This window comes from Muntiacus reevesi, chromosome 7 (genome assembly GCF_963930625.1).
Source record: "Muntiacus reevesi chromosome 7, mMunRee1.1, whole genome shotgun sequence".
In the NCBI taxonomy this organism is placed as follows: Eukaryota; Metazoa; Chordata; class Mammalia; order Artiodactyla; family Cervidae; genus Muntiacus; species Muntiacus reevesi.
The window spans coordinates 76,431,084-76,447,967 of record NC_089255.1 but is presented as its reverse complement, the minus strand read 5'-3'; the positions used below and the strand labels follow the sequence as shown (position 1 = coordinate 76,447,967).

At 44.3% G+C, this 16,884-nt stretch overlaps 1 protein-coding gene across 1 annotated transcript; it reads left to right on the top strand.

Moving 5' to 3' along the window:
- Window positions 1-2,556: 2,556 nt before the first annotated feature.
- Window positions 2,557-14,104, top strand: RDH11 (retinol dehydrogenase 11). Its single transcript, XM_065941196.1, has 7 exons — window positions 2,557-2,721; window positions 4,791-4,909; window positions 6,410-6,565; window positions 7,956-8,060; window positions 9,577-9,786; window positions 11,368-11,563; window positions 13,316-14,104. Exons 1-7 carry the CDS (start codon window positions 2,654-2,656, stop codon window positions 13,416-13,418), a joined length of 957 nt encoding a protein of 318 aa, XP_065797268.1. The 5' UTR covers window positions 2,557-2,653; the 3' UTR covers window positions 13,419-14,104.
- The last annotated feature ends 2,780 nt before the right edge of the window (window positions 14,105-16,884 follow it).

Genomic DNA, 16,884 nt, shown 5'->3' with positions numbered 1-16,884 from the left:
CTGGCTATCCTATAATGTGAGTGCTCCTCAAGGCCCTTCTCTATACTTTCTCTAACTTCTTTTCCAAATGACTTATCTGCTTACCTGTCTTCAGTCATCAGGTCTGTGGAATTAACTAAAGAAACCTTGGTTTTTACTCTAGGTTCTATGAATGAAACTGTATGCAAATTTTGTGTGGATGCACAAATGTGCATATGTATAAGAAGCTCTCTAGCGTCATCTTTTGGCACAATAGCTAAGGGCACGGACCCTGGATACAACCTGCTTAAGTTTGAATCCCAGCTCTGCCACTACGGCCTGGGCTAACATATTTAACCTTGCTGTTGTTTCAGTTTCCATGTCTATAAAAGAGGGAATATTGTAGTATTAATACCTACCTCAGAGAGTTGTTTTGAGAGGAAATGTAGTTAATAGATACAGAGCCCTTCCCTGGTGGCTCAGACAGTAAAGAATCCACCTGCAATGCAGGAGATCCCGGTTGGATCCCCAAGTAGGGAAGATCCCCTGGAGAAGAAAATGGCAATGCATTCCAGTATTCTTGCCAGGAGAATTCCATGGACAGAGAAGACCGGTAGACTACAGTCTATGGGGTCGCAAAGAGTTGGACACCGCTGAAGCAACTTAGCACACACGGCACATAATAAACACTATATAACACTGGGTCTTATTGCCATTTCTGGCACTGCCTCTGGCCTCTGTGGCCTAAATAGATCAATGCTTTCCATTGTTCTAGTGGCCCCTGTTTTATCTTTGTGTGCTCATTCAAGTCCTCTGCTTAGAGAATTCTTGCCTATATATTGCTTGCCCACTAACCTCTGACCTTCTTCAGGCTTCAACTCAAAGAGGTTGAGTTGTTTCCTCATAGTCTTCCTGATTTCCAAATCAAAAGGGGTCTCCTGCTATAACCTCCCAAAGCTTTCTCTATTTCCCCTTGTAAACCTCGCCACAATTTTTTCATAGTAATCACTTGTTGCAGAGGTAATTTCTCCCTGGGTCCTTCCTGGCCCTCAGCACAGTGCCTAATACATTGCAGGAATACCATAAAGTGAAAGTGCTAGTTGCTCAGCCATGTCCAACTCTTTGCGACCCCATGGACCACAGCCTGCCATGCTCCTCTGTCCATGGAATGCTCCAGGCAAGAATACTGGAGTGGGTTGCCATTTCCTTCTCCAGGGGATCTTCCCAACTCAGGGATCGAACCAGGGTCGATTGCATTGCAGGTGGATTCTTTATCGTCTGAGTCGCCAGGCAAGCCCAGGAATACCATAAACATTTGTCAAATAAATGAGTGAATGTATAGGAACAAAACATGGGACAAATATTGTTTCTGTTGTTTATTCTTTAAGTTGTGTCCAGTTCTTTTGCAACCATGGACTGTAGTCCATCAGACTCCTCTGTCCATGGAATTCTTCAGGCAAGAATACTGGAGTGGGTTGCCATTTCCTTCTCCAGGAGGTCTTCCTGACCCAGGGATCGAACCTGTTTCTCCTGAGTTGGCAGGCGGGTTCTTTATTATTGACTCACCAGGGAAGCTGATTCAAATATTAGATAACCCAATAATTAGCATGTGACAAAATATGATGACTATTAGATAATCAAATTTGTATTGTGTGAAGGAAATACTCTCCTTGTCAAGTGTTGTAAAATACACTGGTTTAAACTGAGCCCGGAACATGTGTCTTTCAATCAAATGGAAATGAATTGTCCAGAAGAACCAGAATATATTACTGAGTGCAGTCAGGAATCACAGACAGATGATGACTTAAAACTTTCCCCACCTGAAAACATTCATTCTCTGGAAACAAGAAAGTCCTCAGATGGCAGAGCTAAAAGGAATGACTAATCAGGGAACCTGCTTGTTCCCAGAGAATTTCCATGGCTTCATTCACGACAGGATTAAATACTTTCCCGAGTAGGCAAAACCAACTGTGCTAATCTGAGAAATCCACTGCTACCCTGGGAGTTAAAATAACTAACCCAAGTCTTCAAGAAAACTATATTCTATCTTCAGTTAACACCCAAACACCAGGAAAATTATACTTTCTATTTCATGATAGGTTTTTATTTTATTGAATAAAATAATTCAAAAGACACGAAGTGATTCTCCTGTAATGTCTTCAGGGACGGATTGCTTCTGCTCCTTTGGGTGAAGGAATCCCTAAAGAATTTCTCCTCTCTCCGCCCCCCGCCCCCCGCCCCCAACTGTCAGACTCCAACCGCTCCTCTCCCGTGTAATCAGCGCTGGAACATTTTCCTGACGCCAGTATTTGACCTCTAGAAGAAACATGCGGTAACCGACTAACCATAATTAGGGAAACCTGAACAGGGTCTGGACTTGGGCACCAGGGCAGAGAGGACTGTGGAGATTTCACGGTAGCCAGAGGGGCCACGGGAGAGCTGGTTGGGTGATCCCAAATGTCCTAGATCCTAGCCGGTTGGGGAGTCGTTGCGTATCTGGGGCAAGATTCAGCTTCTCTCGGCGTCTGGGAGCTAGGAGCGCGCATGCCAAGCTTCGGACTACATTTCCCAGAAGGCTCTGCTCCCCGGGTTGTCGTAGTTTACCAAGGCGTGTCTTGGAGGCGAGGCCGCAGTCGGCGAGCACAGCTGCGGCTTCTCGCTGCTGCTCCGGCAGCCGCACCTGCTTCCCGGCGAGATGCTTTGGGTCCTGCTCCTGCTCCTTCTTCTCCCCTTTCTCTTGTACATCGCTGCACCCCAAATCAGGTCTGTGCAAATGTACTACCTTCCTCTTAGAGAAATCTGCGGGGCGCGGGGCGGGGGGAGACATACAACCTCCTCGAAGCTATGAGCTTCAAAAGGACAGGAAGACTCCCTGCGGGGCTCCAGGTAGGGGATGTTCGGTGGGTGGGAGGAGGTCCAGCTGCCCGGGGAGAGGAGGGCGAGATCAAGAGACCCCCAGGTCGTGGGAAGAGGCTGCAGTCCGGAGCACCCCGCTTTGTTCCCTCGATGCCAGTCGTGACATCTGCACCCCCACTGCTTGCTCTCTTGTCGCTGTTGGACTGACTTTTCCTCTGGGCAGATGCAGTAAAGGAGAGAAATGAAAGGGTTTCATCACTCTTGTCTTCTAACCTGCCTTAGCAGCAGAAGTATGGGGTGGGGCGGCCTGGGGGAGGGCGGTCCCGAGTCTTGCCCTGGGGTTTGGGGGTGAGGAGGGGAGGTTGAGGGTCGTGGTCTCTTCACCAGGTGCTGTATCAGCCAATGGCTGGCTTCGTGCCCCAGAGAATCAGCCCGAGTTGCCGGACAGGCAGCCTGCTGATTGGTTCTGAGTAAGTCACCAGTAGTGACGGTGGACCTGTGCCTGCACAGAACACTCCTTCCCTCGGTGGGGATTGGGTGGGGGGGATCCTTCCCTCGGTGGGGATTGGGTGGGGGCGGGAGGGAGATGCAGTCAAGGTCCGACTGGAACTGGAAGGCGCGCTAGATCACCCTCCGCCGTTTCTTACACGTTCACCCCTTCCTTCCTCGTTCCTCTCCTCGTTCGAGCCGCGTCTCCAATTTTGTTGTTCTGAACTCGCCGCGCTCCCACCTCTAGAAGCTCACACGAGCGCGATACTCGGATGAATACGCTGCTTTTTCTTTCTTTTTCGCCACAACATCCTCTGATCCACACAGAATCTCAGTGAAACGTTGAACCTGGCGTGCTGCAGTCCATGGGGTCGCAAACAGTCGGAGACTACTGAGCGACTGAACTGAGCTGAAAATACTGCTCATACCTCAAAGAGATTTTTCTAATCAAAGTTACAGTCCAAGGGTCATGTTCCCAACTTACCAAGCTAGGTCATGGGGACTGGACCGGGGCTCGACTTTCGTAGTTGTCTCTTTCTTTCTTGCTGGTTAAGGAGAGGTCCTCGTGGGTGCTCCTGGAGGAGAAGCGGAATGGACGGGGGGGAAACTGAGCGGGGACGATTGAGGAGAAAGATACCCGCTGGTGGGCACCTTGCTTCCATATTGGCTTGTTTGTTCTAAGCAGGAACTTGAGTGGCTAGCAGTGTGTGCTTTCCAATTTTCAATGAAACATTTAAATTAAAAAATGCATATCCCAGTCAACTGATTCTTTTAAATTGAGTCCCCAGGCTTTGCAGGGTAAAGGACACTCTAAGACCTAAAACCTGTTTATGCATTCAGTCCTTTGGAGAAGTAGGGTGGTGTATTGCTTAGGAAGAAGGACTTGTACTAATTAAACCAGGATAAACCAGGACTGGAATATCAAGTTCCACTCTGTACTTATTTATCTCATGTTTTGCCTTGTTTTTAACTGTGTTCATGTGTGGGGGGCTGGGGAGGGGGGGAGGGGTGACTCGTTTCATTTTGTCCCAGGTTGACAAGCTTTCATAATTTTTAACTTTTTTTGTTGGGTAAGCTGTTTTATTCAACCATAAAGGCCATAAAGTGCCAGTTATGGACCGATTAACATCAGTGGACCAATTCTTTCTTTTTCTAGGCTGAGTCTTGTGATTTCCTCAACCCAAGGAAGAGCTCCACGAGGAGCTCAAATATTCATTCAGTTCTTGTACTGCAAGGAGCTAAAGTTAAAGTTGCTCTTACAATATAATCATTTCTGTCCTTAAGCAAGAGCAGAAAAAATTTGAGCAAGAAAATCATAAGAGCAGAAAACTTTTGTTTTCTTTCCTCCAGTCTTCCTTCAGTCTGTAAAAGGACAGCAGAAGGAATGAAAACAGCCATCAGCCTTGGGATGTGTAGATATGGGGTTGTTGCAGGAACCTCTGGCTAAGGCAAAGAAAATGAAGAACTGATAACTCCTCTGTCTGCAGGAAGATGCTGTCCAGCGGGGTTTGTACATCAACCGTCCAGCTTCCTGGAAAAGTGGCTGTGGTCACTGGAGCCAACACAGGCATCGGGAAGGAGACCGCCAAAGAGCTGGCTCGAAGAGGCAAGTCTATCTGCTTTCAGTTCCCTCCTGCTACTAGTTCGTTTGTTGTTTTTTTTCATTGAAGTATAGTTGATTTGGGGCTTCCCTGGTGGCTCAGGTGGTGAAGAATCTGCCTGCAATGCAGGAGACCCAGGTTCAATCCCTGGGTCAGGAAGATCCCCTGGAGAAGGGGATGGCTACCCACTCCAGTATTCATGCCTGGAGAATTCCATGGACGGAGGAGCCTGGCAGTCTACAGTCCATGAGGTCTCAAAGAGTCAGACACAACTGAATGACTAACACCCTTATAGTTGATTTTACAATGTTGTGTTTATTTGTGTTAATCACTTTGTGTACAGCAAGGTGATTCAGTTATACATGCATTCTTTTTTATATTCTTTTCTGTTATGGTTTATCTCAGGATATTGAATATAGTTCCTTGTGCTCAACAGTAGGACCTTGTTGTTTATCCATTCTATATGTAATAGTTTTCATCTGCCAACCCCTAACTCCCAATCCATGCAACCTCCTCCCTTCTCTGCCTTGGCAGCTACAAGTCTGTTCTCTGTGTCTGTGAGGCTGTTTCTATTTTGCAGATGGCTTCATTTGTGTCATATTTTAGATTCTACATGTAAGTGATATCATATCGTATTTGTCTTTCACTTTCTGACTTAACTTCACTTAGTATGATAATCTCTAGTTCCATCCATGTTGCTGCAAATGGCATTATTTCATTCTTTTTTTGGCTGAGTAGAATTCCATTGTATATATGTACCATATCTTTTTTATCCATTCATCTGTCAGTGGACATCTGGGTTTTTCCTTGTCTTGGCTTTTGTGAATAGTACTATGAAATAAAGGTGCATGTATCTTTTGGGATTATAGTTTTGTCAAAATATATGCCTAGGAGTAGATTTCTGGTTCATATGATAATTCTATTTTTTAGTTTTCTGAGGACTATTTTCTATAGTGGCTGTACCAACTTATATTCCCACCAACAGCATAGAAGGGTTCCCCTTTCTCCACACCCTCTCCAGCTTTTGTTATTTGTGGACTTTTAATAATGGCCATCCTGACTGGTATGAGGTGATATCTCATTGTAGTTTTGATTTGCATCTCTAATAGTTAACAACGTTGAACATCTTTTCATGTGCCTGTTGGCCCTCTGTTTTCTTTGGAGAAACTTCTATTTAGGTCTCCTGCTTGCTACTGCTATTTTATCCCTTGCCATGATGACCATTTTCATTATTTCCTCCCAGGCTTGGAATACAAGAACATTTGAAGGGCCCCACTGATCTGCTGGTCTGAATGTTGTACATGTTCTACATATAATGGACATAATGAAAAGTGTTGATTTATTTTTCTTTCCTGATTTATTCATCAGATACCTCTTTGTGAAGTAGGGGTAGTCCCTTTTTAGAAACAAACAGGAGAAAATAATATTTAACATTAGAATTAAGTCTTTGATGCTCACTCAAAAACAGAGCCAACAGTTTATCTCTCTTATATGTTGGTTGACAGGAGCCCGTGTGTATTTAGCTTGCCGGGACGTGCAAAAGGCGGAGTTGGTGGCCAGAGAAATCCAGATGATGACAGGGAACCAACAAGTGTTGGTGCGGAAACTGGACTTGGCTGATACTAAATCTATTCGAGCCTTTGCTAAGCGCTTCTTAGAAGGTAAGTGTCCAACTAGGGACTATGCTGTGGGTCTTGCAATCAACATGGAAGACTTAGCTAAAAGGAAAAGATTCCTCTCCCTCTCTGACATCTAGAAATGCTAGACAAGATACAACCAAAAACTTTTGGATTCATAACGGAACTCCTTAGTAACAAAGGGAAATCCTCAAGAGGCAGGAAAAAAAGTGACTTCAAAAAGTCATAGCAGACTTCTGCAGTGGTCCAGTGATTAGGAATCAACCTGCCATTGCAGGGGACACAGGTTCGATCCCTGGTCCAGGAGGGTCCTGCATGCCTTGGGGCAACTAAGCCTATGAGCCATACCTACCTAGAGCTCATATTCCACAACCAGAGAGTAGCCCCCTCTCGCCACAACTAGAGAAAGCCTACACGCAACAGTGAAGACCCAGCAGAGCCAAAAATAAATAGATAAATAAAATTCACCCAAAAATATCATAGTAGTGCATAAGAACTAAAGCCAAAAATCTCATATGTGTACTAGAGCTCCATGTGGTCTGGAGTCCAAATATCCGTATAGAGATAAGAGATGAGGCCTCAGGATGTTGAGGGCTGGGTTGCTGTACTTGAGGCTCCACGTCAGGCTGGGATCCACAAAAAGTCATCTGGTACAGGGGCTTAAAAAAAAAACCCAGGCCAGTTGCTCAAGGATATGACAAAGAGGCCTATCTTCTCTCTAGGAGGTGGATGAATAAAAGGTCATCTGCAAGAAATTAGAACTTCAGGCTGACATTTATGGGGGCGGGGGGGAGTTTCATTCACATCACTAACTATGCAAGAAACTTAAGCCGAGAAATTAACATAAAATCCTGTAGTGTCACATCAAAAGCAAGCCCTAAGAGCACTCTGTAGACTTTTCCCCTCATAACCCAGGGATCTAGGCCTCCCAGGGAAAACAACTTCTTCCACTGATACATGCTTTTAGACAAAAATTACAAATGATATGAAAAAAGAAATCATAACAGAGTTGGCAATTGAAACAGAGGTGAAACCAGTTCTTTGGGGGCCTGAAACTGAGTGGCAGGGAGGCATACCAAACATCCTGTTTTTCTCTTGTTTTGGAATTTCAGCTGGGGAAGTCTTTCTATTGGGAGAGATAGAACACTTCCCAAAAGCAGTGAGTCAGTAGGTCCTGAATTGGAAAGATTGGAAAGGCCATTTGGTCATGTCATGTGGAATTTTTCCCTGTAGTAAGAATATGTAGGATTCAACTAGCATCTTAAAATGAAAAACAATACAAAATAAATATGAAGGGAAAATAGAGGAAAGATTGAAGCCATGCATCCCCCTTTTCAAAGCATGGGTGTGGGGCAGATTTCGAAGATGTAACAGGCGTGGCTGGCCATGTGCACTCTCCTCCTCTTCCCTGTAGAGGAAAAGCATCTCCACATTTTGATCAACAACGCAGGAGTGATGATGTGTCCCTACTCCAAAACAGCAGATGGCTTTGAGATGCATATGGGAGTCAACCACTTAGGTAAGAAATCTTGTCTCATCACAAAGCTAAAGGGAAACTTAAATTCTCATTGGAAAACTTAGGGTCATATGGCGCCTTCTTTGTGGTGTGAATGGACCTCTGGGCCATCAGTTCAGTTCAGTCGCTCAGTCGTGTCTGACTCTTTGCAACCCCAAGAATCACAGCACTTCAGGCCTCCCTGTCCATCACCAACTCCCAGAGTTTACTCAAACTCATGTCCATCGAGTTGGTGATGCCATCCAGCCATCTCATCCTCTGTCGTCCCCTTCTCCTCCTGCCCCCAATCCCTCCCAGCATCAGGGTCTTTTCCAATGAGTCAACTCTTCTCATGAGGTGGCCGAAGTATTGGAGTTTCAGCTTCAGCATCAGTCCTTCCAATGAACACCCAGAGCTGGTCTCCTTTAGGATGGACTGGTTGGATCTCCTTGCAGTCCAAGGGACTCTCAAGAGTCTTTTCCATAACAGACCATAAATATATTAATTTAATAACTAGTGTGGTCCTGCCAGAAAGCTCAGGCTCCCTTGAGGTTCCCCCCATTTTTTAATCTGTGCTTCACATTCAGTTTAACTTAACCTAATTGGAGTGGGTGCTATGTTGCTTTTTTTGTAGCCACCCTTGTGGCAGGCATCAAATGGAGGCCATCGGCTCTTAAACAGTCGTTACCTAGTCCAGGCTTACTCTGCTCACTGCACGACAGGCCAATGAATCCGAGAGGCGAGGTGTTGAGGCAAGGAAGAGACTTTAATCAGGGAGCAGGCAGACTGAGAAGATGGCAGGCTGACACCTCAAAGTAACCGTCTTATCAGGGTCTGGATGCCAGGTTCCAATAGATCAGAGATGGGGATAGGTAAGGAAGCAAAGTAAAAAGACCGTTAATCTTGCAAACATCTGCTGGAATGGCAAGCCTCAGGCATGGCATGTGTTAATTTCTCCCTTCCTGCCATCCACAGGTGGACAGGGTTCTGAACAAAGGCACTTTTAGTTTAACAGCCAGACAGAGGGGCAGGATTCTCTGAGGCAAACCATTCTGTGTGATTTCAATAACAAAAGCAGCAAAAAGCAAGTCAAAGAAACAGTTCCATCATGGGGTCAGAATTGGGTTCCTCCCTGCAACAGTGATGTTATTCAAAGTTGGAATAAGATATGACTTCATATTCATGGGGGCTTCCCTGGTAACTCAGCTGGTAAAGACTCTGCCTGCGATGCAGGAGACCTGGGTTTGATCCCTGGGTTGGGAAGATCCCCTGGAAAAGGGAACTGCTACCCACTCCAGTATTCTGGCCTGGAGAATTCATATTCACATAATCTAGACCTCCATCATAGAAGGATGTCTCATGTCTTTGGCTGTTTCTATGTCCCTAAACTCTCATTGAACTTGTTCTGTAGTTGATAATGAATTAATGAAGCAAAAAGCTTTATTATTGGATTCTCTGTCTCCCATAGCGGAGCCTGGCTCACCTCTACTCCCTTTCCCCCCACATTGGCCCTGAACTCTGCTAATTCTTTTTCTCATAGGTCACTTCCTCCTGACCCATCTGTTGCTAGAAAAGCTGAAGGAATCAGCACCGTCAAGAGTGGTGAATGTGTCTTCCTTAGCACATCACCTGGGAAGGATCCACTTCCATAACCTGCAGGGCGAGAAGTTCTATCAGTCGGGTCTGGCCTACTGTCACAGCAAATTAGCCAACATTCTCTTCACCCAGGAACTGGCCCGGAGGCTAAAAGGTAAGCTTAAAAGAAGTGAGTATGGAGACAGGAGTCAATGGGAAGTAGCTAAAAGTCTCAGGAATCAGAGCTGTTTTCTGGAGCCAATCTGGTGGACAGCATCTGCTTTTCATGGCTCTGCTTGGGTATAGTTTTACTAAACAGCCCACAAATGAACGTTGGAGGTGACGGGGGAGTTCTGAAAGCTTGGCTTTGGCATTTACTAGCTGCATAACCTGCAACAAGTTGCTTAACTTTGCAAGACTTAATTCCTCATATGTAAAGTGGGATTGCTTCATGGGTTATTGTTATGATTAATTCAAGCCTCATGAGCAAGTCAAGGAAGGTTTTTGACTTAGAATGGAGGGACCAAAACAGCACTGGCTACAAACACTAGGATAAAACAGGTCCTGGAACTATAGGGGGTGAGGGGATCTCCCTAATAGCAAAGGGTCAAATAAAAGGGAAATGTATGCTTGAGGAAGGGAGTCTCCAGACACAAACAGAGGTCCTTAGCATAGTCTACTCTGGATTTCCAATAAAGAGTAAGGAAATCCAACGTGGACAATTAGAAGTGCTCAGACTTGAGACAGGCAGATCAGGCGGAAGGAATCAGACACAGGCACTCCAGCACTGGAACAGGAGTGTCAAAACACATGAACAGCTGTGAGATGGGGAGGAAAGTCTATGTCTTGGGCATGATATCCTTTGTCAGCTGTAGATTGGTCAGGGGAACTGGGTGGTGAAAATCAACCAAAAGTTGGTCAGGGTGCTAGGGAGGCATAGAAGTGGAGAGATGGGTCCAGCTGTGAGGATCAGACAAGAGCAGAGGATACACAAGGAAACCTGATAGATGAGGATTGGATGGGAAATAAGCTGTGATGCAAAGAAAGAAACCTGGGCGTGATGGAAGAGTCATTTATTCAGCCATTCAATAGCCACGTATTCAGGGCCCATGTTATTCTACACACTGGATTAGGGGCTGGGGATGGAGTGGTTCACATCCAATAGGAAAAGAGAAATAATTAGCAAGTTTTTATCCAGCTGTCCCATGTAAAATGAATCTAGTAATGCGTGAATAATTCTCACTGTGAAAAGTTCCAATAATATGGAAGTATACAGAGTTAGAAATGAAAAACCCCCTTCACTTATTCTCTGTCCCTCTTCTGCTTCCCCCCTGCCTGCCCTAAGAAACCACTGACAAACACTTGACGTGCACCTCTCCAATTGTTTTCTTGTGCATTTAACTGTGTATATATCATACATAAGGAACTGAAATCCTAACACAGTACTTTAGAGATCTTTCCATATAGTACTGGAGATTTCCCACCATCAGTGAAAAGGCAGCTTTAGAAAGGCAGTGATCAACAATGTCAAGTGCTTCTGAGCGGGTCCTGGCTCTGCTGCTTCCTAACAGTTAATAGCCATGCTGAGCCTGAATCGTAATCTGTGAAGTGAAGGTGTACATTACCGCGAGGAGTGCTTGTGACAGCATCAGGAGAAGAGAGTCCACAGCGGGCAAATGTTTGTTCATGTCTCCTGCCCTCTTTGGCCGTTCGGCAGCGTCAAGTCCTGTCTTCCTCTTTCTACACGGCTTCCTAGCATCAGGCTCTGGCGTCACGGTGTACTCTGTGCATCCTGGCACGGTCAGCTCTGAGCTGGTCCGGCACTCCGCCCTCATGAGATGGATCTGGTGGATTTTCTCCTTCCTCATCAAGACCCCTCAGCAGGGAGCACAGACCAGCCTGTACTGTGCCTTAACGGAGGGTCTAGAAGTTCTCAGCGGAAACCACTTCAGGTACGAATGTGTCTGTTTTTGAAGATGGAATTTTATTGCCTATAGGAAATTATTTGAATTTGTCCGATACACTCTACCCTTAAAAAAAAATTTTTATTTACTTATTTATTTCAGAGGGGGCGCTGCACTGGGTCTCCATTGCTATGTACAGGCTTTCTCTAGTTGCGGCAAGTAAGGGCTACTCTTGCTGCAAAGCCTGGGCTTCTCATTGTTGTGGAGCCCAGGCTCCAGGTGTGAGGTCTTTAGTAGTTGTGAAGCATGGGCTTAGTTGCTCTGGAGCAAGTGGGATTTTCCTGGACCAGGGATAGAACTCACGTCATCTCCATTGGCAGGCAGATTCTTAACCACTGGACCACTAGGAAAGCCCTGAAATAGTATAGTGTTGTGTTTTTGTTTTTTTTTTAGTAATTTTATTTATTTTAGGCTGTGCTTCAAGGGCTTTTCTCTAGTTTCAGCGAGCTGGGGCTACTCTCCAGTTGCGATGCATGGGCTTCTCTTTGCAGTGGCTTCTCTTGCTTCGGAGTCTGCAGGCTGAGGGGCAAGTGGGCTTCAGTAGTTTCGGCAAGTGGGCTCAATAGTCGAGGTTCCTGGCTCTAGAGCACAGGCTCAACAGTTGTGATGCATGGTGTTAGTTGCCCCGCAGCATGTGGACTCTTCCCAGAGCAGGGATTGAACCTGTGCCTCCTGCATTGGCAGACCAGATCCTTCACTGAGGAGCCACCAGCGGGGCCCCCAAAACGGTAGTCTTAAAAATCGTTTCTCACATGACTTCAAAGATCGTGATTCCCTTTACTCAATCATTAAAAAATAACCCTTCACTGAATCCCTGCTGTGTACTAGATGCAGAGAATACAAAAATGAGTAAAAGAATTATTCTTGAGACACTTTTCTGGGCAGTAAAGAGTTTGGATATCTGTCCTGTATTTAATGGGGACTTAAAATAATTGGAATTACAACAGTGAAGAGAAGGTATATGAAACAGATGGGACCTTATTACCATTTCTTTTTTTACAATATTTTTTTAATGTGGACCATTTTAACAGCCATTTTGAATTTGTCACAATATTGCTTCTGCTTTTGTTTTGGTTTTTTTGGCAATGAGGCATGTGGGACCTTAACTCTCCAACCAGGGGTCAGTCTGCACCTCATTGGAAGGCATTGTCTTAACCACTGAACCACCAGGGAAGTTCCCTTGTTACCATTTCTTTTCTCCTATCATCTTTTCCTTCTTTTGTTGGTTATGAAGCTGACTTTACTTGTTCTTTGAGTTTAAAAACAGTTATAACTGTAGGTACACTGCAGAAAGAAGAAGCACTTTTTTAATCACTCCAAGCATCTATGAGCAATGTAGTATCTCAGGCACATAACACCAGACAACATCTTACAGAGTTGACCTTTCAGACATATTTGAACAAGATGGACATACACAGGTATCAGCCAGGCACTGATATTACAAATAAATATTTATATATACACATACACACAAGGGGGTTATAAAGACTAAATGATATGTATTATATATCAAACAAACATTCTGATCCCAGGCGGTCTAGTGAGCTCCAAAATGGTTTTGACCCCATTTTTCTCTGGGCTAAAGCCTGGAGAATGAAGAGATAGGACAAACACTGGTCCTGTGAAACACCCAGAGCCCATGTCATCCCTGGGTTATTTTTCTGTCGTGTTCCTAATGCCAGGCGGAGGGCAGACTGCATTGTTAATCCCGTGTTCTCAGCCTCTCTCTTTCCCTTCCAGTGACTGCCATGTGGCATGGGTCTCTGCACAGGCTCGTAATGAGACAGTAGCAAGACGGCTGTGGGATGTCAGCTGTGACCTGCTGGGCATCCCTGTGGACTGACTGATGATGGCAGCTGGACCCAAGAGAAGCCTGAAGCAGACTACTCAGCACTCCCTGCCAAAATGATTCTCCTTCAGGATGGCCAAAACCTGGAGCACAAAGCAGACCTTCCAACCTTGCCTGCTTGATGCCTGATGAAAGCCCAGTGTACACTGCCGGATTCATCCAAACACCTTGCATTTGTCCCGGTTACTTTGCTCCTATTCCTGCCCATTATTAGAGATAATATAGGCTAAATAGACCCTCAGTTGACCTCCAAACTCATCTTTCCCTTCTGAACCCTCTTACCCAGGGGAACCTAAGCTGCGGCAGGTTGATGGATGGCACTTTGGATTAGTTTCTATCCTCTTTGTCCACAATGTAGTTCTGAACCAAACAACCTTCAAGAGGAGGCATGATTTAGTCTCAGCTAAACTCCAGGAGTCCCAGTGGCTTGGCTCAAGAGCAGGGTTTGTCCTTCTTCTCTTAAGAAAACCACCATGGCACCAACACCTGAATTCTCTCAGCTCTTCACTGAATCTGGATTGTGGCATGGCTTTATCTCTGACAACCTAAAGCCACTGCTGCTAAAACACTTTCCCATGCCTAGACCACAGAAGAACTTCCTTTTCTAAGAAGGTGGAGTTTACTGGATTTCCGCAGAGATTTGCAGAAAGGCAGAAATAAACATCAAATTTAAACTGTCATTCATTTTTCTGCTGTTTTTCAAATCAGCAAGAAGGTGGTGGAAAAGGCAGTTTGAAAAGATAGGTCACTTGACTTCACTTACTGACCCTAATTCATGGAGGCTTCCTCTTCGTGCCTTAGTTTCTCTTAGAAAACCAGAAGAGGAAGGCTATTTAATGATTGTCCCTGAGTATATCTTTGTGTGTGTTCTTGTGTTTTTAAGCAGTTGGGAGTATTCAAAATAGTCAGAAAGGAACAGTATTAAACTGGACCCTAGTGCAGATAAATAATCAGAGACAGAGCAGACTTGTGTCATTCAGTCTTTGATACAAATAGGAAATGAACTCTGTCTGTGCTGATAACTACCACCACCAATCAGTTTGTGGGTAGTTAGCAGGGAAGAAGTCCAAAAAAGAGAAGAATCCTGGAAGATAATGCACGCAAAGGCAATGAAGGGGCTAGAAAAGGGAGTTTGTTTTTTTTTTAATGCGCAGCTAAAGATGGTAAAATCCAACAATAGAAGAATTGAGGGTGACTACCCTGTGTTCAAGCATGATAAGGCACTGTTTTAACAAGCACCCATCAACCTATGTGGCAGAAAAAGCAAAAACAGTCCCCCAACCCTTCCAATTCTTTATTCAGCAAAATTATCTTAAGGACTGGTATTGGTAATTATGGTCATTTTAAAACTCGTTCAGGGCATTTCCTTACGTTACCGTGACAAGATTAAAATGCCTGTTGTATGGTTTACTTGAAGAATGTTTATCCAAAGTAATGGAAGTCTGAGAAATTGGAACACAAACATGTTCCATCACTTGTTTGGAGTACATTCTTTTAGTAGAGTTTGTGATTTTCTTGGACTAATAATTACATGATCACTTTGGTGGGGAAAAGAGTTATAGGACCATAGTCTTCTCATATTTGTAAATAATCTTTTGTTGAACTTGTTTTGACCATTAAACTATAGATATGGTCATTTTATGGAAAAATTGGAAAACTTTTGATAATAGTACAGAACTGAATTAATATTTTACTTAATTTATATTGAACTGTCAATGACAAATAAAAAATTTGATGATTAACCATGTTTTTATTTACCAGAATAAAACCTGTAGTAATTAAGCAAATTTAATTTGAGTCAACAGAAGAAAGCAATTAAATGACAGTTTAATTACGGTCAAAAGAAGAAAACACTTTTCATTACTGTGGTTATGCAATCAGTCCTCATTCATGAGGATAATTTGTCCCAGAGTTTGCCACAGTGCAGTCTCAATTCAAATGCTTTTAACTTGCATTGTTGATAATTTGATTGTTCATTCACCCATTTCTACTAATCTTTTGTGACACTGTTCAAAGACCACTTTTTCCAACCCAGGCTATTTATTATCTTTCCTTTTTGTACCTGCCCCTTCTGTAACAATGCTATGGGGCTTATCACAGTACACTGCTACTAACAATCCCAGACTTCGCTATCTCTGAATGCTCAATGAATGCTGGTGTCTCGGTGATAAAGAATCCGCCTGCAATGCAGAAGACTTGGGTTCCATCCCTGGGTCAAGAATATTCCCCTGGAGAAGGGAATGGCTACCCACTCCAATATCCTTGCCTGGGAAATCCCATAGACAGAAGAGCCTGGCAGGCTGCAGTCCATGGAATCACAAAGAGCTGGATACGACTGAGCAACTGACACTTTTCACTTTCATGGGACTTATCACAGTACACTGCTACTGACAACCGCAGACATGGCTACACAAAGAGCTCAACAAATGTTTGTTGAATCAAAGGTCAGTGAACTCAGTCTAATAACAATAAGGGCCCAAGGGATATACATCACCAAATCATTTCCCTCTGAACAGTCACATGTATCTTAATGTGTGGGCAGTCTTCGGTATTGGGCTGTCGAGGAAACATTTCAGAATGAACTCCATAGGCAAACCATGTAATCAACGGAAATAGGAATTTTCCCCACTAAACCATGGAAAATTCTGAAAGAGATGGGAATACCAGACCACCTGACCTGCCTCTTGAGAAAACTATATGCAGGTCAGGAAGCAACAGTTAGAACTGGACATGGAACAACAGACTGGTTCCAAATAGGAAAAGGAGTACATCAAGGCTGTATATTGTCACCCTGCTTATTTAACTTCTATGCAGAGTACATCATGAGAAATGCTAGGCTGGAAGAAGCACAAGCTGAATTAAGATTGCTGGGAGAAATATCAATAACCTCATATATGTAGATGACACCACCCTTATGGGAGAAAGTGAAGAGGAACCAAAAAAGCCTCTTGATGAAAGTGAAAGAGGAGAGTGAAAAAGTTGGCTTAAAGCTCAACATTTAGAAAACTAAGATCATGGCATCTGGTCCCATCACTTCATGGCAAATACATGGGGAAACAGTAGAAACAGTGGCAGACTTTATTTTGGGGGGCTCCAAAATCACTGCAGATGGTGATTGCAGCCATGAGATTAAAAGACACTCCTTGGAAGGAAAGTTATGACCAACCTAGATAGCATATTAAAAAGCAGAGACATTACTTTGCCAACAAAGATCCATCTAGTCAAGGCTATGGTTTTTCCAGTGGTCATGTATGGATTTGAGTTGGACTGTGAAGAAAGCTGAGCACCAAAAAACTGATGCTTTTGAACTGTGGTGTTGGAGAAGACTCTTGAGCGTCCCTTGGACTGCAAGGAGATCCAACCAGTCCATCCTAAAACAGATCAGTCCTGGGTGTTCATTGGAAGGACTGATGCTGAAGCTGAAACTCCAGTACTTTGGCCACCCCTTGCGAAGAGTTGA